This window comes from Lepidochelys kempii, chromosome 15 (genome assembly GCF_965140265.1).
Source record: "Lepidochelys kempii isolate rLepKem1 chromosome 15, rLepKem1.hap2, whole genome shotgun sequence".
Classification (NCBI taxonomy): Eukaryota; Metazoa; Chordata; order Testudines; family Cheloniidae; genus Lepidochelys; species Lepidochelys kempii.
Genome location: NC_133270.1, coordinates 1,402,776 through 1,429,594, shown reverse-complemented (window position 1 = coordinate 1,429,594; position 26,819 = coordinate 1,402,776). Strand labels below are relative to the sequence as shown.

The 26,819-nt window shown below is 52.7% G+C and overlaps 1 protein-coding gene across 7 annotated transcripts; it reads right to left on the bottom strand.

Annotated features, from left to right (window-relative positions):
* On the bottom strand, positions 1-26,819 carry ZMAT5 (zinc finger matrin-type 5). 7 transcript variants are annotated; one of them, XM_073313087.1, is made up of 8 exons: positions 26,580-26,818; positions 25,639-25,813; positions 23,266-23,313; positions 20,559-20,720; positions 19,000-19,062; positions 17,441-17,521; positions 6,406-6,508; positions 1-275 (listed from the first exon to the last, which is right to left on the bottom strand). In XM_073313087.1, the coding sequence occupies exons 4-8, from the start codon at positions 20,683-20,685 to the stop codon at positions 146-148; spliced, it is 504 nt and encodes a 167-aa protein (XP_073169188.1). In that variant the 5' UTR covers positions 20,686-20,720; positions 23,266-23,313; positions 25,639-25,813; positions 26,580-26,818; the 3' UTR covers positions 1-145. The 7 variants fall into 7 exon arrangements, 6 of the variants coding, with proteins under 6 accessions (XP_073169188.1, XP_073169187.1, XP_073169190.1 ...); XM_073313086.1 differs by having other exon boundaries at positions 25,639-25,810; XM_073313089.1 differs by lacking the exon at positions 20,559-20,720 and having other exon boundaries at positions 17,441-17,516; positions 25,639-25,810; positions 26,580-26,819.

Below are 26,819 nucleotides of genomic sequence, written 5' to 3'. Positions count from 1 at the left end.
TGAGTCAAGTGACTTTTATTCACTTACAAAAAATATATGAAGTAACACTGAACATTTCCTACAGCAAACAGACCACCTCTTCCCTCCGTGAGGCACAACTCCACACATCTACCCCTCTTTCTTCCATCTCACCCCCCTGCAGCCTTCATCCCCACTGGAGGTTGGGTAAGACTGGCCATCCTCCAGGGGGTGGTGCCTGAAGGGATGGGGGAAGGTCCTGTATTGGAGGCCAGCCAGGGGGGTACTGAAAAACCAATGTCTTCTCTGTCAGGGAACTGGGTGAGAGAAAGAAATAGCAGCATTAGGTCAGATCCAGCCAGGATGAGTCATGGTGGTGCTCCCTCTGCCCATCCCCCACCCAGTTATCAGCCTAGTTTTTCAATGGCCACCTGACCTGCCCCCCCCCCCAAGAAATGAACCTTCAGAAGTATTAGGGGTCATAGGGCTGTCTGGGAAGCTAGTAGAAATCTGACACTTGGGAGATTTGAGCCACACAGCAGCAGCTGGTGAACAAAATAAGCAGAGGGGCTACAGGTTACCCATACATCCCTCCAACCTTCCCTGATCAGCCTTTCCAAGGGAAACCCTGGGACTCAGATCAGGAGGCAGCGTGGGAAGAAGAGAGGGCAGAGGGAAGTGTTCTGCTGGGAAAGGGAGCTGGTGGGGAAATGGGAAGACAACAGAGGAATGCAAAGCTGGGACATTTTACAGTGAAGAGCAAGGAATGAAAAAGCAGCATTTATCCCTGTATACACTGCTTTACTGCTCTCCTAGTTCCAACCTATACCCCATCTTCACCGCAATAATCCCGTGCAAGGATCTCTGCGCAAGCAGAGAGGAGCTGCTGAAACGACTGGGTGCTTTATGACAGGCCCCACTGCTGGGTGGGAGATCCTTTCCTGATCTAGCCACTGGGAAATTCACACCCCCTCTCCCTGTTGTATATCAGTTAAGGATGCTGCAGACAAGCAAGGATGGGAAAAGTTAAGCCACTTAATATGACATACTCTTCCACTCACAGCTATATAGCTCATTGCTAGAGCAGTTGTCACATGCCCCAGCCTTGACTCTTCCCCCTAGGCATGCCAGCCTCCAGCACTCCAGGGAGCTGGCTTCCCAAAGCTCTGCAGGAAGGGCGGGAGGGTGTCAGGCTGGTCTGTTTGTTATGGTGGGGGTTTGGGGCCAGCACGTTCTAGAGAGAGAGAGAGACAGACACCACCACTGCAGGCCTGAACGGGTGAAGATCTGCAGTTAACACTAGCAGGCAGCCCCTCTGCCCAAAGCACAGCACTCCCATGCCAGAGCTGAACGCCTCTTGCGCTCCGGAGAGGATAATCAATCATTCTGCACATCAAGGGCCAAAGACAGCTGAGGTGTCACTCCATTATCTCTGGAACAGGGATGCGCTTGGCCCTTTAAGTCTTCAATTGGCAGACAACCTGCCCCCTTTCCAGCAATTCCTCAGTTCAGAACAACTCATTTGTTCTCCAGCATGAGTCCTGACAGCTGCTTTCACTGATTCTCAGGGGCTTCTACTTCTGATCCTCATGTATCTCTTTTTAATTGTTATGCCAGGATGAATGTAATCAAGCTCCTTTACATAATAGTGCTTATCCAGAGAATCGTAGTTCCCCTGCCCCCGTCAGAGCCCAGACCATGTGCTGGAATTGACTATTAACATTTAGTGCATTCATGCAATCTAAGTGGAACAATCATTCAGGGATGGTCTAGATAATACTTAGTCTTGCCATGAGTGCAGGGGACTGGACTAGATGACCTCTGGGGGTCTCCTCCAGTCCTACAATTCTATGATTTGGGTTAATGTTTACATCCCCTTGGTGGAGCTTATTCTGGAGTTTGGATGACACTGCAGATGCTTTCAGCGTCTGGTGGTAACTTTGCTTTTGCTACATTTAGGCCACACAAACGCTGTTCTGCTTTAACTAGGCCAGTATGGCTAATGCCACATGACCCCCTAGTGTGGACGCAGTTATACCAGTGTAAGAGTGCACACAGTGGTACAGCTATACCCACACAGGAAGGGGAATAAACTATAGCGGTATAGGACCCCTTTATCACAATGTAACCACATCTGCTCTAGAGCTTGTACCCATCTAACCATATTGGTTAAAAAAAGTCACCATCCTAACCAAAATGGTTCTATTGGTCCAAGAACTGTGTGGGAGGCAGGCCTTCCGGAAAGGAAGGGTTGCTCAGTGGTTAGGGTGCCAGCCTAAAACTTGGGAAACATGGGTTCAATTCTCTGTATGAACTTGGGCAAGTCACTCAGCCTCTCCGTGCCTCACTTTTCCCATCTGTTCAGTGGTGATATTACAGGGGCATTGGGAAGATAACTACATGCTGATGGGGGCCATATATGTACCTTAGATACAATTATTCATGGATTTCCTTCCACCTCAGTCTCCCTATCCAAAGGATGGCAGAGAACTGCATGGCTCAGGCAATAAGGATCAGATGGGAGCCTCTTGTATAAACACCATCACTTCAAAGCCAAGCCAGCCAGAAGGGAATGGGTGGCTGTTTGGGGGGATTATGTGAGGCAAGCTGGTGGGTCTCCACTCATTTCCCGCAGGATCGGAGGCCCATGGTGTTACCTCAGCCAAGAGGACACAGAGCAAATGGAGACAGAAGCTCAGCTCCCCTTTCCCACCCCCAGGTCATGGACTGAGGCACATCAGCAGGGGATGCTGGAGCTGCTCAGACCATTCAGGAGCACGCTGCTGCCAAGAGCTTTTCCATCATCCCCTGAGCTGCTCTCCCTGGTAGGTGAGATGGAAACAGCCTGTTGGATCCCCTAGTCCCATCTCTTTGCCAATGCAGACTGCTCCCCAAGGCACTTTCTCTACAGTTTAGTCTCATTTTAAAAAGAGCTGGATGGCCTTTACGGACACCAGCAGCCACACAAATCACTAGCTAAATGAAGCAGGCGCTGGAGGGCACGTGTGTTTCAACTCCACGTACCCACCACTGCACTGTCCAACCCTTTCAGAGAATGGGTCACCTCTCTGAGAGTTTCATAGAGTTTAAGGCCAGAAGGGACCACCGGATCATCAAGTCTGACTTCCTGTGTGGCACAGGCCATTACATCTCCCCCAGATACCCCTACACTGAACCCAATGACTTCAGTTAAACCAAAGCATTTCAGTCCACAGGCAGAGAACACGAGAGACCAAGGTGCCACCAATGCCTGAGGCCCCAGCAACGGCAGGGAATTGATGAAGTGAGACGTGCCCAGATGATTCCAGCTAGTGCTCCATGCTCCACACTGCAGAGGAAAGAGAAAGACCCTTCCCAGGATAAGCTAGGGAAATGGGCTACTTGCCCCCTGTTGCCAACGTTCTCGGCCGCCCACACATTAGCTGGGCGAGTCAACGCCCTGTGAAGAATCTGAGAGTGGAAAGTGAAGGCTCCTTCCCAGACAAAACAGAACACAGTTGCTCAGGACAGCAAAATAGCAAGGGCTGCTGAGCATCCTGTGGCTGTTTGTGTGGGTGAGTGTAGCTGGTAGGAGCAGACATTTGCCATGTTGGTCTGAAGGTGAAGCTCTTACATGAATGATATTCAGCTCCTGACTGGCAGATGCACCAGCAGCATCTACTGGAGCAAAGAGGAGCTCAACAAATAAAACACCCAGCATCCCATGCCCCCTGCCTGATTCTAACGACCAGGGAGACAGGGACTAGTTTGTAGCCATTTCACCTGGCACTGCAAAGCTCTGAACAGGACAAACACAAGGGGCGACCGCACTGCATGGGTGCCAAAGTTATTCATTGCAAGCAGGTTCTGCTGAAGGGCTAAGAGCAGCCAAGGGGACAGATGGGATAAAAGGAAAGCAGCACACCTAGAAACCTTCCACAAGGAAGATCATGCCCAGACCAATGCAGAAGGGACAAGAGTAAGCAGAAAAGAACAAAAGAGATCTGGCACCTGACCAAGCAACAGCCAATTAAGCCTGCGGCACAGTCAGGTGAGTAAGACAACGGGCAATGCCAGGCTGTCAGAATGCCATTGGGAGAGGCTGGTTCCATTCCACTGCTAGCAAACCAGAAGGCAGGAGCTGTGCAGGGAGGACAAGCAGAGGGCAGAGAAGCTGTCCCCAAGCTGGGCTCAGCAGTCTGTCCCCAGAACTCGGGTTGTTAATGACACACAGCACTTCAGTGGCATTTTCCAGCCAGAGATCTCCAAGCTCTTTGCAAAGGGGAGTGAAATATCACTAGCTCACATTAGACAGGGAAACTAAGGCAGAGAGAGAGAAAGCAAGGCTGAGATTTTCAAAGCCATGAGTGTGTAAGGGGACTGTTGGCCCCTTACTAAAACTCAGTGGGGTTTTTTGGTTGGCTAGCTCCCGGTACCAAAAGAAAGGGGCAGGGTCTATGGGAAATCAGGATCCTGAGACTGACAGTCCCCAGAAACAATTAGGAGAGGCCAATGCTCCAGGTCAGCCTGACTGACAAGGCGGGCAGGCTAATGAGGGAATCGGGAGGCCAGGAGTCCTGTCCTCTTTGTGAGCTAGAACTGCCTGGAACAGAGTGGAGCCCAGCTAAGGAGAGAGCAGGGCCATACCGGCCAGAGCCAGAGAGAACCAGAGAAGCAGCCGCCCAGGGAGCAGGTCAGTGCTGGGAGCAGAGCCATAGCAGCAAAAGCCACAGAAGCAGCCCAGAGAGCAGATCCATGCTGGGAGCAGAGCTGCAGCAACCAGAGCCAGAGAGTCCGGAGAAGCAGCCCAGGGGGTTGGAGCCAGGTGTGGTGAGCAGCTGGGGAGAGCGAGGGGGACGCTGGACAGTGGGCCCAGCGCAGAGAGACCCCGCCCCCGCCCCAGAGAAGAGGCCCTGCAGGCCAGACCTGGAGGGGGATCATAACCCCAAAGTGGGGGCCGACACTGGGAAGAAGGGTCCTGCCATCTAGAGCCTGAGGGTGTGTGGCCACCACCAGAGCAAGTGTCCGACCCGCGGTATCCCTGCAGCACAGCCAGGGCCTGGGAGGGAGGCCTGGCACATGTGAGTGGCAGACTGAACTTCCCTGACATTCCAGCAACACTGGTTGAGATGTCCTTGAGCCACAGGACGGGCTGATCTTTAGCCTTTCCCATTTTTTCCTTATTTAAATTGATTGCTGTTTCATAAATTGTATTTGCTTGAACTACACCTCTACCCCGATAGAACACGAATTCGGATACAACGCAGTAAAGCAGCGCTCTGGGGGGCGGGGCTGCGCGCTCCGGCGGATCAGCGCATCTGGCTCCAACACGCTGCTCTGAGCGGCATGTTAAGGGTGCCGGGCCGGGGCCGAGGGGTTGGAGAAGGGGCAGAGGGTCTCGGGGGGGCAGTCAGGGGACAGGGGGGCAGTCAGGGATCTCGGGGGGGGCAGTCAGGGGACAGGGGGGCTTAGATGGGGGTGGGGTCTTGGGAGGGGTGGTTGGGGCGGGGGGATCTCTGGAGCGGGTAGTCAGCGGACAAGGAGCGGGGGGGTTGGATGGGTCGGGGTTGGAGAAGGGGCAGAGGGTCTCGGGGGGGCAGTCAGGGGACAGGGGGGCTTAGATGGGGGTGGGGTCTTGGGAGGGGTGGTTGGGGCGGGGGGGTCTCTGGAGCGGGTAGTCAGCGGACAAGGAGCGGGGGGGTTGGATGGGTCGGGGGTTCTGAGGGGTCAGTCAGGGGGCGGGAAGTGACTATTAATAACGGAAATGCTCGAGGCCAAAGCAAGTTCGATATAACGCAGTTTCACCTATAATGCGGTAAGATTTTTTGGCTCCCAAGGACTGCATTATATCAGGGTAGAGGTGTATATGTAATGATCAGTGGGTCAGGGAAGTGTCCAGAGTGCAGAGAGGACCCTCGGAGTGGGGACACCCTAGCCCATGCCCTAAGTGACCACAAGATTGGGAGTCAAGCGCCCCAGGAATCCTGGTCCCAACCTTGTCAGGGTTACGAGGACTCTGCCATACAGGAGAGTGGAAGGGGAGCCCTTGAGGTCAGGCAGACCCCTGGGTAAAGGGAGTGGGAGTGAGGACTCCGATCCTTTCGCTAGCCCATTCCACCAGGGGAGTGTGTACAAGTCAGGAAAGTTCCCCACAACAGCGGAACCCATCCTCAGTTTACAAGTGCATGCATCCCCGCTCTGTGCGTGCTAGTCCAGTTTTGCATAAGCGCGGAGGGAAGACATACACCAAGCGCACGTGCATAGCTTTGAAAACCCAGGCTTTATGTGACTTGCCCAAATGGTCACAGCAACTCACCAGGGGGGTCTCCTGATTCCCGGCTACCAACCTTAATCCACTAGCTTAGTCTGCTCTGACTAACCTCCACGATCTTTAATATTCAAGGAGGCTGGGGTGAAGGATGGGACCATCTTCTGACTGGGGTGGGGGGAACTGCCAGCCTCACATACCTGTTGCTCTGAGCAAAACTCAGCCTCTTTGCTCTCTTCTCCAGCCAGTCCTCGACTGTGCCAGCTGGGACCTCTGCTCCTTCCTCCTTTGGTCTCCTTTCCTCTGTTTGGGGGAGAGAAGGTAGAGAGGGCTCTGTCAGAGCGCCAGCCCGGCAATCCGTTCACTCCATTAAACCCACTGCTCATTATCTGCAACACTTTCCCTGCAGCAGAGTCAACAGTTTCTCCAATACAATCTGGCCCCTCCTCCCCACTGGCCACCTGCATCTGGATGCTTGGCTTCGCCATGGCCAGGGGCATACCCAGGAGCATCCATTGCCAGACACATGCCCAGCCATGGAGACTGACATGCCCAGCTATTTAGAGAGTGTGACAGCCTCCGCATCTGGGAGGGTGTCAATGTCCTCTCCTGCAGCACTTGTCCTCTGCTGACCCGCAGCCCTGACAGATTTCCAAGGACCTGTCTAGCCAGTTGGCAAGGAAGTAACCAGACACCTCAGCCCTCGCTAGCTGGCTGCAATGGGAGCATTTGTATCAGTTGATGCAGTTAGCAAACTGAGGGGTGTAAAAGGTTCAGAGTTCTTGGGGAATTTGTTGCTCAACACATCACAATCCCAAACACTCAGGGGGGGGGGGGGGGGGGGGGGCAGGCCAGAGACAGAGGGATTGCTGGATCAATGGTCAGTCTAGTCCAGCAGCCGGACTCTGACCAGGGCCAGCAGCAGATATTTCAAAGCATAGCACAATTTTGGGGGGGGTTGGAGAAAGATGGCTAACCTTCCTTAACCTCTGCTCAGCCAGCCAAGAAGAGGAGGGGGTGAAAGTGACTGTTACCTTTGCACTCTCTTGATCCCTTGGGCTGCCAAGAGCCTGTTCAGCCCCAGCATAAGACAGCAGCCTCAAGATTGTTCTAGCTTACGCCATTCTGATAATAGCTCCCTAGGCACTGTTCTGCCAGCTGGAGGTTGCCAGAGTACAATGGTTACACCCTTTCCTGTGGCACGCGCCCTATGCCCAGAGAGCATGAGTACGGAGCCAGCTAGCATGGCTCTGAGAATGCCCCACACTGGGGGAATCCCCAGCTGCCCCGTTAGGGCAGCTTTCTGCCCCCAGAACAGCATGAAGGGGCCATGGCATGGGCCAGGATCTAATCCTCCATGCTGACATTAACAACACAATCACACCCTGACAGCGGGCAAGGCAGAGACAACCTGCTAGATGCTCACAGCTCCGGGAGTCTGCAGCCTAGGTTAAAGTTTCCAGCTGATGGAACTGGGAGTGCAGCTTTAAAAAACACTCAGGTTTCAGAGTAACAGCCGTGTTAGTCTGTATTCGCAAAAAGAAAAGGAGGACTTGTGGCACCTTAGAGACGAACCAATTTATCTGAGCATAAGCTCTTGTGAGCTACAGCTCACTTCATCGGATGCATCCAGATCCACTGAACGTGTGAATGCAGGCTGAGCTGTAGCTCACAAAAGCTTATGCTCAGATAAATTTGTTCGTCTCTAAGGTGTCACAAGTCCTCCTTTTCTTTTTAAAAGACTCAGGAATTAACAAAAGGAAACAAAAACATCCAGTCCTGTCTCGCCTTTCTGGCGGTGGCCAGTAGTGTTTCTTGTGGTACAGAAGCACCAAGACTAAGCTACAATGGACATAAAGGACAGACAGAAAGACCCTGGGAGCTCTCTAGCTTCCTGAGAAACACAGCCTGTGCCACCCCTTGGCCCCTTCCGCAAGATGCCTGCTCAGCATCAAGACATCCTACGTTATGCTTTTAAGCAAAACATTATACATTTCCAGACAGGGTGTGAAACTAGTATCACGCCAGCTGAGTGAAGAATCGCTCCATCCTAATGGTGGCAACCAATTATTCATCTGCCTGCTGAAATTTAATGAGGACAATGTGCTGCACAGTGAGCAGCTGGAGAGGGATAATTTCCCATACCCGGAATTTGCAGCCTTTGCTAAGGGGGATTGGTTTCATCCCACTGGCTGTGTGTCACTCTAAATGCAGCAATGAGGATCTTTGCTGGAGAGCTTCATTAATGACCTGGAGGATGGCGTGGATTGCACCCTCAGCAAGTTTGCAGATGACACTAAACTGGGAGGAGAGGTAGATACGCTGGAGGGGAGGGATAGGATACAGAGGGACCTAGACAAATTGGAGGATTGGGCCAAAAGAAATCCGACGAGCTTCAACAAGGACAAGTGCAGAGTCCTGCACTTAGGAAAGAAGAATCCCATGCACCGCTACAGACTAGGGACCGAATGGCTCGGCAGCAGTTCTGCAGAGAAGGACCTAGGGGTGACAGTGGACGAGAAGCTGGATATGAGTCAACAGTGTGCCCTTTTGCCAAGAAGGCTAACAGCATTTTGGGATGTATAAGTAGGGGCATTGCCCACAGATCAAGGGACATGATCGTTCCCCTCTATTCAACATGGGTGAGGCCTCATCTGGAGTACTGTGTCCAGTTTTGGGCCCCACACTACAAGAAGGATGTGAAAAAATTGGAAAATGTCCAACGGAGGGCAACAAAAATGATTAGGGGACTGGAACACATGACTTATGAGGAAAGGCTGAGGAAACTGGGATTGTTTATTCTGCGGAAGAGAAGAATAAGGAGGGATTTGATAGCTGCTTTCAACTACCTGAACGGGGGTTCCAAAGAGGATGGATCTAGACTATTCTCAGCGGTGGCAGATGACTGAATGAGGAGTAATGGTCTCAAGTTGCTGCGGGGGAGGTTTAGGATGGATATTAGGAAAAACTTTTTCACTAGGAGGGTGGTGAAGCACTGGAATGCGTTACCTAGGGAGGTGGTGGAATCTCCTTCCTTTGAGGTTTTTAAGGTCAGGCTTGACAAAGCCCTGGCTGGGATGATTTAGTTGGGGATTGGTCCTGCTTTGAGCAGGGGGTTGGACTAGATGACCTCCTGAGGTCCTTTCCAACCCTGATACTCTATGATTCAATGTTCTTCTGCTGTTCTCCCCAGAGAGTGGGGAAGGATCTCCTATTTAGAATGGCCACCCAGAATGTTCCCAAACCAAAGGCTTGATCAGAAGGGGTGCACAGGGGAGGTAGAAATGATAGTTCAGTATACAGGGCACTGGACGGGGACTCAGGAGCCCTGCGTTCAGTTCCTGGCTCAGCCAATGACGCACCAGACATTTATGGGCAAGTTCTTTAGTCTCAGTTTCCCCATCTGTAGAATGGGTATAACACTTCCTACTTAGATGAATCTACCAGTGATTGTGCAGTGCTTGGATACATGGTGATGAGGGTAACAGAAATACTTAGACAGTTTTCTCTCCTGCATCTGCCTTGTGCTGGGATTGCCTTTCTACCCCACTTCTTCTATTCAACAATGCTTTTCAGAGCAGCCAGGAGAGTGGCCTCTGTCAAAGCTGCTCTACTATTCAGCCAGCAGGGGGCACTCATGGAATAAACTGCCCCAAAGCATCTCCATGACTTCAGCTCTGCTGAGTCAGAATGGGAGCAGGGGGACTCCGCAGAGCCACGGAGCCAGAGTCTGCTCTCCGTTACCCCACAATAAATCCAGACTAACTCACTGGCTACTCCAGATCTACACGGGTTTAAGTGAGATGAGACTCTGGCCCCTGGTGTTCACATTAAAACATCCAGCTAGCTACATGTTCAACAACATGAGTTTCTGCGCCAAGGTGCTCTGATTCTCAGACACCCACATACAGGCAGCAGGGATCAGACACATTTAGCTCTGTCCTTCTCTCTGCACTCCTGTCAAATCCAAGCCTCTAAACCAACTTTCCTGTGCAGCCTTCCCCTCCCCAATCCCGTGTTGCCTGGGACAATCGTAGGTGCCAGTGCATTTGGGATGCTCCCAAAAATTGAGGTGGATTTGCCAGAATCTACAGTTTAAGCTTGAGAGGCAAGGTTCTGAGCCCATCTGCCTCAGTGATAAAAATGCATGTACCAAGCACACAGCCAAGTGGACAGCGGCAATGACAGCAAGACTGGGGGGTTCGGTTAAGAGCCTAATGACAACCAATTAAAGAGTGGCTGTAGTGAGTAAAGTGCCTCTCTAACGACGCTATGAGGGGATTCCAGATTTAGCTTCTCTCTCCATGTGGCTTCCAGATCAGGTTTGTTCAGTTGGGGAAAGAGGAGGAATAGATCTAACTATCAGCTTTTGACTCGCACAGTGACAGCGTTGCAAAGCTTATCTGGGATCAGAGAGTCAAGCTGGGTTTTCTCAACATCTGACATCAGCATCTGTTACAAAGAGAGATAAGCCAGAAAAAATGACATGTTTCAGAGTAGCAGCCGTGTTAGTCTGTATTCACAAAAAGAAAAGGAGGACTTGTGGCACCTTAGAGACTAAAATTTATTTGAGCTATCGGATGCACTCAGTGGAAAACACAGTGGAGAGACTATTTTCCACTGAATGCATCCAATGAAGTGAGCTGTAGCTCACAAAAGCTTATGCTCAAATAAATTTGTTAGTCTCTAAGTTGCCACAAGTCCTCCTTTTCTTTTTCCGTAAAAAATGGTTACTCACCTTTGTAACTGTTATTCTTGGAGATGTGTTGCTCATATCCATTCCAATTAGGTGTGTGCGTGCCGCGTGCACGGCCGTCGGAGAATTTTTACCCTAGCAACACCCGGTGGGTTGGCTGTGGAGCCCCCTGGAGTGGCACCTTCATGGCGCTGGACACATACCCCAGCCGACCCAGCGCCTCCTCAGTTCCTTCTTGCCGGCTACTCCGACAGAGGGGAAGGAGGGCAGGTTTGGAATGGATATGAGCAACAACTCGAAGAACAATAGCTACAAAGGTGAGTAACCGTCTTTTCCTCTTTGAGTGCTTGCTCATATCGATTCCAAATAGGTGACTCCCAAGCCTTACCTAGGCGGTGGGGTTGGAGTGAAGTACCGTGGATTGCAGGACCGCTCTACGAAATGCCACATTGTCTCTGGCGTGCCAGACGATGGCATAGTGCCAAGCAAAAGTGCACACTGAGGACCAAGTAGCAGCTCTGTAGATCTCCTGGATCGGCACCTGGGCCAGGAAAGCTGCCGACGAGGCCTGGGCCCTTGTGGAGAGAGCAGTGAGGGGTGGGGTTGGAACACCGGATGCAGGATGTGATCCATGAAGAGACCCACTGGGTCGTCTTCCTGAATGGCTTTGTGCGCTCAATGTAGAAGGCAAGGGCCTTACGGACATCGAGGGAGTGTAGCCACTGCTCCTGGCAACTGGTGTGCAGTTTTGGGTACAAAACTGGGAGAAAAATGTCCTGGCTGATATGGAAGGCTGACAGCACCTTGGGAAGAAAAGCTGGGTGAGGCCGAAGCTGCACCTTATCTTTATGGAAGATTGTGTAAGGTGGTTCTGAGGTAAAGACTCTGAGCCGGAGACGCCGCACCAACGTGATAGCGACACAGAAAGCCATGTTCCAGGAGACAGAGGAGGGAGCAGGTGGCCAGCGGCTCAAACGGAGGCCCCGTGAGTCTGGAGAGGACCAGGTTAAGGTCCGATGTGGGAACTGGCTGTTGAACCTGGGGACAGAGATGGTCCAGGCCCTGGAGAAACCTACCAACCATGGAATTGGCGAAGACAGATTGGCCATTTGCACCCGGGTGAAAAGCCGAGATGGCTGCAAGGTGAACCCTGACAGACGAAGCCGCCAGGCCCTGCTGTTTTAGGTCCATGAAATACTCTAAAATGAGCGGCACGGGCGCCTGGGGGTGGGGAGGCGTGTTGCGCTGAAAACTGCTTCCACTCAGCCTCATATATGGCCCGAGTGGAGGCCTTCCTGCTGCCCATCAGTACTTGTTGTACAGACTCCTAACAGAAAAGCTCTGAAGGGTTCAGCCACGCAGCATCCACGCTGTGAGGTGGAGAGATCGCAGGTCAGGATGGCAGAGGCGACCGGGACCCGGAGTAATCAGGCTGGGAAGAGGCGGCAATGGGACTGGAGCGTCCACAGAGAGCTCCAACAGCACAGTGAACCAATGCTGTCTGGGCCACGCTGGAGCCAGCAGAATCACTCACACCCTGTCCCTGTGCACTTTGAGCAGGACCCTGTGCACAAGGGGGAATAGGGGAAAGCGTAAAATAGTCAACTCGTCCACAGGAGTAGTCTGTGAGAGAGCCCGGGTCGTAGCCTTGGAAGGAGCAGAACACCAAGCATTTCCGATTGCTGCGGGAGGGAAACGGGTGGACCTGGGGAAACCCCCACCTTCAGAAGATGGGGTGGATGACATCTGGTTGAAGCGATCACAGGTGGGAGCAGAAGGACCTGCTCAGGTGGTCTGCCAGCATGTTCTAGACCCTGGGTAGAAAGGACACCACCAGGTGAATGGAGTGGGCTATGCAGAATTCCCACAGTCAAATGGCCTCCTGACAGAGGGGGAAGGAACGGGTCCCCCCTTGCTTGTTGATGTAGAACGTGGCCATGGTTTATCTGTGTTAACTGCCACACAACACCCCTGCAGCTGCTCCTGGAAAGCTTGACAGGCAAGGCGTACCACCATCAGTTCCCGGATGTTGATATGAAGGGAGAGCGCAGACAGAGGCCATAGGCCCTGCATCTGAATGTCCCCAACGTGGGCGCCCCTTCCCAAGGCTGACACATCCGTGACCAGGGACAAGGAAGGTTGTGGGCTGTGAAAGCGGACTCCTTTGCATACCACCTGGAGATCTAGCCACCAGCGGAGGGAAGCCAGTACCCGCTCCAGGACGGTGACCACCAAGCTCAGGCTGTCAACCTGGGCGATAGACTGATGCTAGCCAGGCTTGTAACAGGCGGAGTCGAAATCTGGCGTTCCTGGTCACGTATGTGCAGGAAGCCATGTGGCCAAGAAGACTCGGGCAACTTCTTGCCAACGAGGTTGGGAAGCTCTGAAGGCTCCGGACAAGGCCCACTATAGCCTGGAAACAAGCATCTGGCAGGAGGGCTCACGCCTGCATGGAGTCCAGAACCACCCCGATGAATTCTGTTCTCTGGGTCAGTTCCAGGGTCGACTTCACCATGTTGAGGAGAAGGCCCAACCAAAGAAATGAGCCCATGACCAAGCAGAGATGGGACTGCACCTGTTCTCTGGCGTGTCCCCGGATAAACCAGTTGTCGAGGTAAGGGTATACCTGCACCCACCATTGACGAAGGGAGGCCACCACGACCAACATGCATACATTTGGTGAACAGTCAGGGGGCCGTGGAGAGACCAAAGGGGAGGGCCATGAACTGATAGCGTTCGCAGTTGACCGTAAAGCGGAGGAAGTGTCTGTGCGCCGGATGAATCGCTACGTGGAAATAAGAGTCCTTCATGTCGAGGGCGGCGTACCAGTCTCCAGGATCCAGGGAAGGTATAATGGTGCCCAAGGAGACCATGTGGACCTTCAACTTTACCATGAACTTGTTGAATCCGCGCAGGTCCAGAATGGGCCGAAGCCCCCCATTTGCCTTGGGGATTAGGAAGTATCAGGAGTAAAACCCCCTGCTTCTTAGCTCCCTCCGGACCTCCTCGATCGCCTCCATGGCGAGGAGCATCTGCACCTCCTGAATAAGGAGCTGCTCGTGAGAAGGGTCCCTGAAGAGGGATGGGGAAGGAGGGCTGGGAGGAATAAAACTGGAGAGAGTATCCCATTTCCATCATGCGGAGGACGCAGCGGTCCACGGTTATCTGAGACCAAGCACAGTGGAAATGGGATAAACAATTCAAGGAAGGTGGGGTAGGATCCTGAATGAGGTCCGGTACATCGTCCTCAGGCATCCCTTCAAAAAGCCTGTTTTGAGCCCAAAGAAGGCTTGGAGAGGCCCTGGCCTTGCCCAGATGGGGGGTTGGAGGGCTTCCTCCTGCCATTACGTCCCCACCTCCTACAAAAGTCCTGCCTTGGCCAAGGAGGAGGATAGGAAGGTTGTTGTGGCTGCTGGGGTTTGAAGGGTTTCCTCTGGGTAGCCAGTGTGTGCATGCCCAGGGACTTCATTGTCGCCCTTGAATCCTTAAGGCTATAGAGCCTTGAGTCGGTCTTTTCTGAGAACAGGCCCTCTCCATCAAAAGGGAGGTCCCGCAGTGTTTGCTGAAGCTCTGGTGGCAGGCCAGAGGCTTGCAGCCAGGAGATCTGCCTCATCTGAATCCCTGAGGACAAAAAGTACATGCAGCGGAGGCCTGCAGCGAGGTCCATGCCACTGTTTTGCCCTCATCCACCAAAGCCCTAAATTCCTCTCTGGACTCAGGAGATACTAACTCCTTAAACTTCAGCATGGAGTTCCAGGTGTTAAAATTGCAATGACTCAGGAGTGCCTGCTGATTAGCGATTCTGAGCTGAAGTCCCCCCAAAGAATAAACTTTGCGCCCAAACAAATCAGGGCCCTTGCGTCCTTTGATTTGGGCACTGGGGCCTGCTGGCCATGCTGTTCTTTAAAATGGATGTAAAGGGAATTCTTTACTGGGACAGATACACAGACCCTATGGAACTCTCTAGCTTCCTGACAAACACAGCCTTGTGCTACCCAGTGCCGCCATGCAGGGCCGTCCTAAATCCTGGCCTGGCCTCCGCACTCCTGAAAGGCTATGCTGACTACTCCACATGGCTGATACACTTGGTTAACTGGAGTCTGTTCCCACCTGACCCCTAGCATCAACACCACTTTACCCTGTCTCTGAAACTCTCCCGACATCTGGCTCCATTTTCCAAGCCCAGCTACAGTATCTGACCCCGATGTCCCAAGCCTGTGAATCCTGCCGGCTGACTGCATGCCATGCAGCTGTGCTCTCCAACCAGATCCCACCTCTCTTCCACTGTGCCCTTCATTCACAGCCTTAAAAACCATCGCTTCAAGTTGCAGTGGGGGAGGTTTAGATTGGATATTAGGAAAAACTTTTTCACTAAGAGGGTGGTGAAACACTGGAATGCGTTACCTAGGGAGGTGGTAGAATCTCCTTCCTTGGAGGTTTTTAAGGTCAGGCTTGACAAAGCCCTGGCTGGGATGATTTAACTGGGAATTGGTCCTGCTTTGAGCAGGGGGTTGGACTAGATGACCTTCTGGGGTCCCTTCCAACCCTGATATTCTAGGATTCTATGATTCTATGATCTCCAGAGATTCCCTGTCAGCCCTTGTCAGATTAAACCACCCTGGGTCTCTCATCACAGCACAAACCAGCTCACATGGCCAGCCTTTACTCACAAGAGGATTTCCACTGACATGACTGAGACTGCTCCCAGGAGCAAGAGGAGCATATAGCCCTGAAGCCAGGCATTTATACTGCACTCCTCCAAGTGGTGCCAAGTCTAGATAAGAGCCCTGCCTGTCTCTAGCCATCTATGCTGCTCGCTCCTTGCAGTGGAATAGCTTTAATTCAAGGATTAGGTTTGTAAAGCCAAGGGCAAGAGTTCCAAGGAGTCCCCCTAGCCGGTCAATTCAATTCCCCACTTTCATCCAATCGATAATCAACAACAAATGTACTTGGCACTCAGCCCTGCCAGATCCTCTCCTCCCCCCTGTGGCTCCACTCAGGGCAGCTGTTGCCATGGGCAGTGCATGAACCGCTGGCTGGGGGAGGCTAGCCCTCAGCCCCACCCCTTCCACACCCCCCTGCTGGAGACCAGAGCCCCCCTACCCCACAGCTGCCGGCCCCAGGCTAGCCCCCTCAGCCCTGGAGCGCCGGGAGGCCACTGCACAGGGGGACTGGAGCTGCCGCCTTCACATGCAGAGTGGGAAGTGGGGGGGGAGGGGGGAAGAGGGCCAGGCCTAGGGGCAGAGCTGGGCAGGGCCATGTCTGGCTGTTTGGGGAGGCACAGCCTCCCCCAGTCTATGGTATCCACCACCCATGGTGGTTGCTTTCCCTGCTGCTATAAATAACTTTAAATGGCTGGAGTTTTACAGCTTCTTTCAGATGAACTGACTTCCTGACCACCCAGAGATGCAGGAGCAGAGAGAAAAGGAGGCGAGATGGCAAGATGGGCACTGCTTTTTTTTAGGGGGGAGGAGGGGGGTAGCAACTGTGGCTGGCTCTCTCCATGCCCCACATGGCTCCTGTGGAGGGATTTTTACTGACTGCCAATGATTCACAGAGAAGCCTTGGGTATATGCAGCCTGACTCAGCCACAGCCAGGCCTCTCCCTTCCACTCTTTCAAATCTAGAGCAAAGGCCAGGGGTCCCAAGAATCCCACCCTAATTAGCAGCCCCCCACTTGCCAACTTGAGGCCGTTCCCTGCTGGACTGTTATCAATGCGATATTCGACCTCTCCTGGAAGCCTGGGCAAGTGACTGGCTTGGAGGAAGTCAACAATGCTTGACCCTCGGGTTCTTAGCCAGGGGAGGTCATGATCCCCAGGACGGGTTGCAGCCGCCCTCCCTCTCTTCAGGGCTAGATGGGATGGGGATCATCTAGGATCACAGCATGGAAAAGCCATGGCCTCCCCCAAGACTGGCCAACAGGAGCAGCCCCCCAGCATCTTCTTTCTAATCCCCTACCCCATCCCAAACTCCACTCTCCCAGAAGCAGAAACCCTAAATCCAGGTCCCTGTGCATGCTCCATAGAGGAGCCAGCTAACCTTAGCCAACCTTTCCCGGGGTTTGGAGGGGAGGGGCTGGGGGGAACCACAAAAGTTTGAGAGTTTGGGGGGATGTGATGCACTGGTGCCCCCTGCTGGTGACAACTCATATAGCTGGCTAACAAGGCCCTCTCCCAGCCAAGCTGCAGAGAACCCATATGGCCCAGAAAACCACCTTCCCAAGCCCATTACTGGGCGATAGCTCTGAAGAGTAACACACACAGGTCTCTCCCTGTGCCAGGAAATCAGGGAAAGAATCCATATACAAAGTGGCCCCATCGCCAGTAATGTTACAGGCTCGGATGGTGAGGAGGGGCTGGCAGCACAGGTCTGCACTGATCATTCCATGCAGCTGCCCAGTCCCACAGGCTGTCATTGCACAATTGCTCCTCTGTGCCCCCTTGTGCCCCAGCAACACTCTAAAGCCAGGGTTCACGGTCCTTCTCACATATCACTTGACAGTTTCTTGTTCCATCCTCCCTCCTCCCAATATTCACCTTGTACCTGTGCGTTCAGCTTCTCCAGATCCTCCTCAGTCATGTGAGAGAATCTGCAGTTGAACCCAAAGTCACACTGCCCTGGAACAAGACCCAAATGCAGGCAGTTAGAGCAGGGCTCACTCCAAATAGCATAGGAACAGGCAACGTCTCCCCCATGCATCTGCACAAACAGCCTCCAGCCTTCCCTTTTTTACTCTTGGGGGAATTCTGCACCACTGCGCATGCGCAGAATTAATGTCCCCCACTGATTTCTTTGCTTCTCCGCAGAAAACTGACTTTCTGACAGGGAAGCAAAGGGAAGCCACAAGAGTGGTCATGCAACCCGCCCGAACAGTATGCTTTGGGTGCCCAGCGCAGCCGGCAGAGAGGTAAATCACTGTGGGGCAGGGAGCGGGACTGGGGAAGACCCTGCTGGTGGCTCCTACCCTGCACCAGGCTCAGCTGCTCGTCTGGATGGCCTGGGGAGGATGGGACCTCCTCTTCCCCTACACAGCATCCCAGGTCTGAGTCAGACCCATCCCCAGATTTCTCTCCAGGCTGCAGGAAGGTCTGCAAACTCCCCCCCACCCTGGGCCCACTGTTCCTCAGCTGCAGGGGAAGGGATCATTGTACGGGGAGCTGCTCCTCCAGCTGCCAAACCCTCATGCATCCAGACCCCCTCATACCCAGACCTTTCTGCCGAGCCTCACCCCCATCCAGAACCCCCCTGCCGAGCCCCACTCCCTCTGCACTTGGACCATCCCAACGAGTCACCCGGATCTCCACCCCACTTATCCCCAACCAGCTGCACCTGGATCCCCAACCTCACTGAGCCCCAGACCCCTAGCATCTGGACCCCCCACCATGCCCAGATGGCACTGCTGAGCTCTAGCCCCGCCCCGCTAAGCTCTAACCACCTTCACCTGGACCCCCTGGCAGAGTCCCATTACCATTACACCCAGAACCCCCCAACAAACCCCTGAGCATCCAGATCCCCTCTGCATCTGGATCCCGCACTGAGCTGTCCACATCCAGATTGCCCTACACAGAACCCTCTCAACCCACACCTGGATCCCTCCACACTTGGATCCTGGCCTTGCTGAGCCTGCCTGCCTACACCTGGTGCACCTGGCACAGAGGAGCAGGGGCCCTGGGATGTTTCTGGGGCCGGCCTGGTCCTTTCACTGGGTCAGGGTTGGGTGTAGCCTCATGGCTGAGTCTGCGTCCTGGGGGGAGCTGCAGAGTGATCTCCCACCTCGGTGCAGCCAGTGGCCTGTGCTCCCCAATGCCATGCTGGAGCCTCCACACTTATTTGACAAATAAAATTTGCAGAATTTTAAAATACTGTGCACAGAATTTCTATTTTTTTGCCACAGAATGCCGTCAGGAGTAAAACTTTTTACATGCGTGTGCACATGGGGGTCCACACAGGCACACCCCGCAGCTCCATGCCATACTCTGTTAGGCTCAACTTCCCGGCCAACCTAGAGCAGCACTGACCTGGCTAGCAGAGAGATTTTTTGAGCTAGCACACCCTAGTTATCACTGTATGGAAAGACACCATGCAAAAACGTAACCTGTTTGCAGAAACTTCCTGCAGGGCTTCTTGCTCTGCTCCTCCAGCAAGACAGCAGCAGCATCTGCGGAAGGAAAGGAATGAGAGAGATGGGAATGAGCAGAGCCATCTCACCCGAAAACCATGCACATCAACCACCTGGTGAAAGGTCATCTTGCATAAGGGCCTGCAGCCCACCAGAATCACATGCACGTCAGCTGCCCGGTGAGCAGCCCTTTCACAGTGAGCAACAGCCATGGAAAGCTCATTATAAGACAACTGATGACTAACACATTCCTTGTCTGCAGGCTCCTCCCTTGCATCTCACTGGCTTTGGAAGATCTTGTTTTCTTTCTGCTACATGCTTCCTCCCCAGCTACACAGCAGAAAATCAAGCATGAGGCCAGAGCAAAGATAGTCTGTAAAGCTCATGGGACAGAGACAGACTCTGGTTCAAACTGGTGCGCAGCAGTTCTAGAAGCTGGGCCCCCAGCACTTCATGCTGGGCATCCAGGGGACACCACGGGAAAAGTGGCCCTTAACGACTATTGAGATTGTGCCAAAAGAAACCCCTAGCAGTGAATGAGCCCGGAGAGCCAAGCTGAGCCCTGGTCGAGGCAACTCCCTCAGATTTTAACGTAAACTGTAGCTACTAATGCCCGGGCTATATTCAGTCTGGAGACAGGAGTCCTTGATAGCCAAAAGGAAGGTGACCCCTGTAAATCAGGATTGGGCTGGGTCACTGGGACAGCAGCATGAGATAGGGCTGGGAACGAACAAAGCAGTAAGGCTATTTGGTAGCTTGCCCTGGCAGGACCCCGGTGGACCTTCCAAGCTCAGCAATAGTCATCTAAACTTCCACAACCCAAACCGAACTAGGCAAACTTCCTGCCCAGCCCAAGCCCATCAGCGCCATGCTGTGCCTGACCCAGCAACAAGGGTGATTTATCCGACTGAGGCAGTCTCTAACTCCTGGCCCATGGGAGCCCCAGCAAAGGCCGTGTGATTTCCCCAAGACACAAGGGCATCTCTGGGGCTGCAGCTGCATCTTCCACCACAACTACACACCCGCGTCTGCCTCTTCTGTCCAAACCCTCAGTGCCACCCTCCCGCATGGCCACGGAACCCCCATATACACAAATCAGCACCTTTTCTCCCCATCACACATCCCTGCCTCCCCCAGCTCCCAATTCTGTTCACAGTAGCCCTCTGGGGTTTCACAAACCACCTAACTCCAGCACTCTCTCTCTACACCCCTCATCCAGCACACGCCTCCTCTCTCAGCCTCGCCACTGTTGGTGCAAGAGCCCTCCCCTTTGCACTTCTACCATCTGGAGAAGACTTCCTGGTTCTTTCCATCTCATTTCAAATCTCACCGGACACCCAGGATTCTTCCCAGTGTGATACTGCTGCCTCAGAAATAATTTGCCAGTCATACCACCAAGTCTGGGAGGCGTCCTGTGACACACTGGCATGAATGATGCTGGATACAGATTACTGATGCTGATCCAGCCTCATTTACTGACTACCTCCCATGACCACCCTCCTGAGAGAAGGTTCAACTCGGTTGGCAGGACCCACCTCGGAACAGGTCATACCAGGCCTTCTTGGCCCTCAGGTGCTGTACCCCGTTCAGGTGCTTCTTCCTGTTGTGCAGATTGTCTTGAAAGGATCGGTCGCAGTAGTCACAGAAATACCTCTTCCCCATTTATCCTCCACTGGGTGGAGCAGGGTCAGTGCTGCCTGGAAAACAGCATCAGATAGATGTCAGTGCTGTGCAGTGTTCATTCCCAGGGAAACCCTTACAGCTACTGCTCCCGAAGGACAAGGATGTGTACCCGCTGGAGGTGTACACTTGAGAGGGACAGAGAGGAAGGGGTGAGACAGGCTAATTTAAACTAATGCATGCAAGACATGGCAGCTCTGAGTCTAGTGGCCTAATGGACAATGCTCAGCACTGCTGCATGGGAGGCTCCCTTCCATGGTGTCTTGCTCCCTAAGCAGTGGGAGGCTGGCTAAACACACCTCCTTCCCATGGCTGTAACCAGGGCAGGGTGAGCGGGGCAACTGCCAAGGTGCAAATCTGCAGGGGCAGAAAAATAATGAAAAAAAACCGAGCAGGGGGAGCAAACAGGCTTGCTCACACCGGGCACTGAACTGCCTCCTCACAGCACTGCTCCTACCCTTAGGATTCTCTGCTGTGAGGAGTCCAGATCGTCCAAGCAGCAATGCCAGAGAACCTCCACAAGCTGCCCAGCAGCCCCGGTGTGGTGAAGCGGTTACCCCTGGGGAGCTGGAATGATCCCAGGAATTAGCCCGTGCTGGCACTGCCTAGTCCAGTGTTGATCTAGCTAGAGTTTAATGCTGCCTTACAACATGCAGGATTAGTCTCTCCCCATCCTTTTCTCCTCCTTCCAGACCACAAATTTATCCCCCCAAATGATTTCATTCCTAGACCTTCAGAAGTTGAAGCAAGAGGGATTCTCCCTTCCACTGCACCTCCTGTGCAGTTGTCCTGGAAGCAAGTAAGGATCATATAAAACCCCTAGCCTGCTGGGAGAGAATTTCCCTGGCACAGACACTGCACTGAACTACCATATATAACCTGATGCTGCCCAGCCCCTCTCCCTCACATGCCCTGGCACGGGGGAAAGGCTGGTGGAGGGTAGGGGCATGTCAAATGAGTCTCCGTAGCACTGAACACTACAGGGATGTTATGCTATGATCCATTGGCAAGATCTAAAAATTATAACAGGAACTGACTGCTCTAATTTATGCTGGGGCCACATCAGTCCCCAGAGCAGGCCAAAATTCCGACGGTGCAAAGATGGCTTACACTACCTGTACCCCATCTCCCGCTGCACTGTGCCTGCTGGAAGCGCAGTACAGAATCTCAACCAGAAGCAGCTGTACACTCCCTCTCTTGGAACATGATGGACACCTTACAAATGCCTAAAATGGACAGATCGGTAGATAGACTCTGAAAATGCCTACACAGCTTCAGAAACGTTGATGACCAAGTCTCTGAAAAGCGTGGCACAGAAATTAGCACAAGAAATAAAGACTTAAAAACAAAAGATGGCCAGGACCAGAGCCCCCAGAAGGTTTTCCAGAGTCAGCAGGAACAATGCCATCAACAGGTGATCCCTTTGAGGGAAGGCTGGGCATTGGTGCTCGAACAGATCCTGCCAAGCCTTCATGTCTGCCAGCCACAGGGGCACCTCAAGGGCAAAACAAATCACTGCTACAAAGTCAATCTATCGGCCTCTCAGAGCCTGAGAAAGGAACCCTGTCTGTTTCATTCACTTCCAGTGAAAGATTCTTCAATGCCTGTGCCAGCCACTGCACAGATACAAGGGACTGGAGGAATCACACACTAATAAACCCCCACCTCAAGGCAAGAGGATCAGACGCACTGAATATAAATGCCTCTTTGTGGATCACCCTTTGTTCTCTAGGTACATGATGGATGGTAAAATACAAGGATAAGAATAAGCCAGATGGGATTGGTCTGTGTCTCTCCCTCTCAGGTTCTGATTACCCTACTGGGAAACCAACTATGCTATCTAGAATGATGGCTAAGTCTAGCTCTTGCTAGTAAAGTGCTACCATGGCTTGGATGGCCATGAGTTGCAACCCTGGTGAGCTCTTAAGCTCTGCAAGGGTGAAGCCTGAAGCTCTGCTCTGCAGTCCTGGAAGACACAACCCATCTTCAGTTAATCCCCGTTTACCTACCATTTGTCACCCTCTTCTACCTAACGCAATACAAACTTTTGTAGCCAACTGTGGAATCTGGCACTAGGCATATCTCAGCAGCCAGACAGCTTCTGGGATCTGTAGGGGAAAGTTCTTACAGTTTTTCACCACATAAAGGGTCACTCAAGGATTTTATTGTTGTTTTTAAGTTTCTGTGTTCAGAGCCCTCGGACATCTGATTCCAGAAGATATGCCAGCAGCTGACATTCACCCAAACTAGATTCCACCCCCCTGCTTCTGCACTCTATTTTTACTCCAATTTGCTCAAAACCAGATCTCAGATCAGGGAAAATGAGCTTGATTTCTGCAATGGATCCACACACAAAACATCCATGGAGCTCAGTGCAAATTTTATGTCCAGAAAACATTAAAGCATCTGACCCTGGGAAAATTAATTTAAAGCTTTACTTTTCTTTATTTGCATTTTTCATCATTCTGGCCCCATAACTACAGAAACTAATTCCCAAAATAAACAGCAGCAGCAAAGAGTGAGAACTTTTGTAAATTTCAGCAAATGCTACTTTCTACAAACCTTACATCCCTTGTGGTACTGGCTCCTGAATTCTTGTATCAAATCAAACTATGGGGAAAAAATGTAATAAAGACCTATTAGAGGCTTACCAGATACTCGATAATAATGGGGGCGGGGGGAGACAACAAAATGTTTTTTTACAAGGAGCAAGATCAATAAATATTTTTGTCTTCTTAATAAAATTTCAATTACAACAGTTATTTGTTTGGATTTTAACAATCCTCTGTAGTGCTGCAATCCAGACTCTTCAGCACAGGCCTACTGCCTGGGAATCAAAGTGAAAATGACTAGAACCAAAAGTGATATTGACTAAGCTATTTCCACTCTCCCTACTGAATGAAGCATAGATACAAAATAAACAGTATTACTGGTTAAAAGTACAAATAGAAAGAATTCCCTCAGTTTTAATAATCTTGGTTGTTATTAAGCATTGTAATAATTAATAACAATATTAATTCTGCTTAATATTTTTTAACCTGGCTTTTCTCCTTTAATGTAATATTTGCAATTGGATCTATGCAAAGTGGACCCCTAGATCTCTGTGGAGCCACCACACCAACATCAAGGAGCCTAAACAGGTGCAGAGGTCCATCTGCCTTAACCCCATTATAAAATAATATTGTTCCAGTTTAAAATCTTTTCAGAGCAACTTTTTCAAAAAGCAATAGCACAATCCAATGAGTGCAGCGATTGGCATACCCACATGTGCTGGGTGGTTGAAAAGATCCAAGGTACATTGCATAATCTCACACCCTTCCTCTCTAAGGGGAGTTTCACTGATTTCATTTACAGGTGCATGCAATCCAAGGACGGGGAAGGAGATGCAGAAGAGAACATGTGTCTGATTTGTTTTCATCTGGGTGTAACGGAATTTTTGTGCTGGACTCTGAAAATTGCTTCTGGGCCTCCCTCTCAATTTCCTGCTTCCTCATAATCAGGCTCAGGGCCATTTCAGCCACCTTGGGTAGGGTATCTAGGCAGACATGAAGTCAATTAAAGCCAAATATCAAGCTTATGAGACCCAGCTGCCAATATAAATATGTTCAGATCTCTATAGTAACAAGTGAAACCAGTGGAGTCTGCCAGCATCTCTCCACGCTGAAAAGAGGAGAGATTCTGATCTCACTTACACCAGTGCAAATCCAGAATAACTCCACCAATTTCAATGGATTTAGTCAGGAGTCACACCAGCATAACTGTGATCAAAATCCAGCCAAGTGGGAATAGCTTATAGGTTTATTAGGAAAATTGCCTTAACAGAAGTGATGCTCAGCAGGTACCACTGAAAAATCGTGGCCGAGTTTTCAAAGCCATCGAATAGATAGGTACACCTAATTCCCATGATAATTAATGGGAACTGGGTGTCCAAACCTCTTGGGCAACTTTCCAGCTTTTCTCCATGTCTCTGACACGGACAGAAGCCTTGGTCCACACAAGAAACCTCCACTGATCTCAACAGAAACTATGCACAATATCAAGGAAAGTAAATGGCTCTGCAGCCAGGACTCCATTTCTGGGTTGCTGACACGACTGAAACACAGAAAAAATGTCAGTTTTTAAGATTCATTTTAAAATTCAATTTAGATACTCATTAAATAGAAACCCTGGGAGAGAGGGGGAGGTTTTAAAGGGAATTTTCCCCTCTTCCTTTTAGTTTGCTTGAATGTAGCCCCAGATACCCCTCCCCCATACACTTCTAAACCCAGATTTACCTCTGTCCTGCTGAGGTTTGAATTGATGGGGGTAATGTGTAACTGCTCCCCTTTTTAAAATGAACCATTCTGATATAAATAAGCAGAGGGCAAATGGGAACTTGGAACTTATTCCAAGCAACTTCACCCTCCTTGTGCAATCACTGAAGTAAATGGCAGAACTTCCAGTGATTTAAAGTAGACGCAGCACCAGGCCGCAAAATTAATGTTTTTCTTGGGCCTTCTACCAGAAGTCTCTGCTCTTGAACGATAACGACTCTTACTTTCACATGTGATCGATAAAAAAATAGCTGCGTACGTGTGCACAACCCCCCCCCCCCCCCCAATATATGAAATCTAACACGCCTCCCTCGTGGTCCCTTCTAACCCTAGGCGTCTATTTCCAGAAGCCAATGTTCTTTCCTCACGGATTTCTCTCAGCTCTGCTCATCACCCATTGCAATCCAGTGTCATGATCTGTGGTGCTGTTTCATGTGGAATTCAAGACTCTTTCTATCGGTATGACGATCACCAAGAATGCCTGTTGTGTTGTGTAAAACACAATATGCAGATGGTCTATATAAACTTGTGCTGAAAATGTCAGTATTACTGATCTCGGGTGCAATCTGGGCTGCCCAATTCAAGACAGCTTGGCCCTGTCAGAGATGCTGTACACACTTACAGCTTCCATCGACATCCAGTTGCAGTTGTGGGCACCCAACACTTCCAAAATAGCCTCAAGCCCCCACTGTCGCAAGCCGAGCCCTACACACTGAAGCCGCTAAACCCAGAGGCTGTTCTTTGTCTGGCTGCAGGTTTCATTACTCCTCCCCACGTAAGACGTACTTTAGGTCCTGCTAACATTATAAAGACCTGTTTTGTATTAAACGTATTCAAATCCCCAGCATGTCCACCTTCCCTCTGTGTGGTCACTGGGCCTGACCCACCGCTACTCGCACAGCCCTTCACGCCAGCCCGGTGCGGGGCCGAGAGAGCCCCAGCCGGATGCGCGCCGTCGTGCGCTGGCCTTGACGGGGGATCGGGCCCGCCCGCCAGGAGAGGGGGCCCGCCTGGGGGCGCAGAGCTTGAGGGGGGCCCCACCTGGGGAGGCGGCCGGCCTGCTGGGGGGGCACCTGGGGGCCCAGAGCTCGAGGGGGCCCACCTGGGGGGGGGCGGCCCACCCTTGGGCCCCTGGGGGGGCGCAGAGCTCGAGGGGGGCCCACCTGGGGAGGCGGCCGGCCTGCTGGGGGGGCACCTGGGGGCCCAGAGCTCGAGGGGGCCCACCTGGGGGGGGGCGGCCGGCCTGCTGGGGGGGCACCTGGGGGCCCAGAGCTCGAGGGGGCCCACCTGGGGGGGGGCGGCCCACCCTTGGGCCCCTGGGGGGGCGCAGAGCTCGAGGGGGCCCACCTGGGGGGGGGCGGCCGGCCTGCTGGGGGGGCACCTGGGGGCCCAGAGCTCGAGGGGGCCCACCTGGGGGGGGGCGGCCCACCCTTGGGCCCCTGGGGGGGCGCAGAGCTCGAGGGGGGCCCACCTGGGGGGGGCGGCCGGCCTGCTGGGGGGGCACCTGGGGGCCCAGAGCTCGAGGGGGTCCACCTGGGGGGGGCGGCGTACTGGGGGGGTCACCTGGGGGCGCAGAGCTCGACGGGGCGGTAATGGTGCTTCCGGCCCCCCGCCGGGGGGGCGCAGAGCTCGAGGTGGGGCCCACCGGGGGGGGCGGCCTGCTGGGGGGGCACCTGGGGGCGCAGAGCTCGAGGGGGCGTGGGGGGGGACAGGCCTCCAGCCAGGCCGCCCTGCGATGGGCCAGGAGCCGCCGCCGCCGCCGCCCGCGCTCCCCGGGGCCTGCTGCCCCGACCCGCCCCCGGC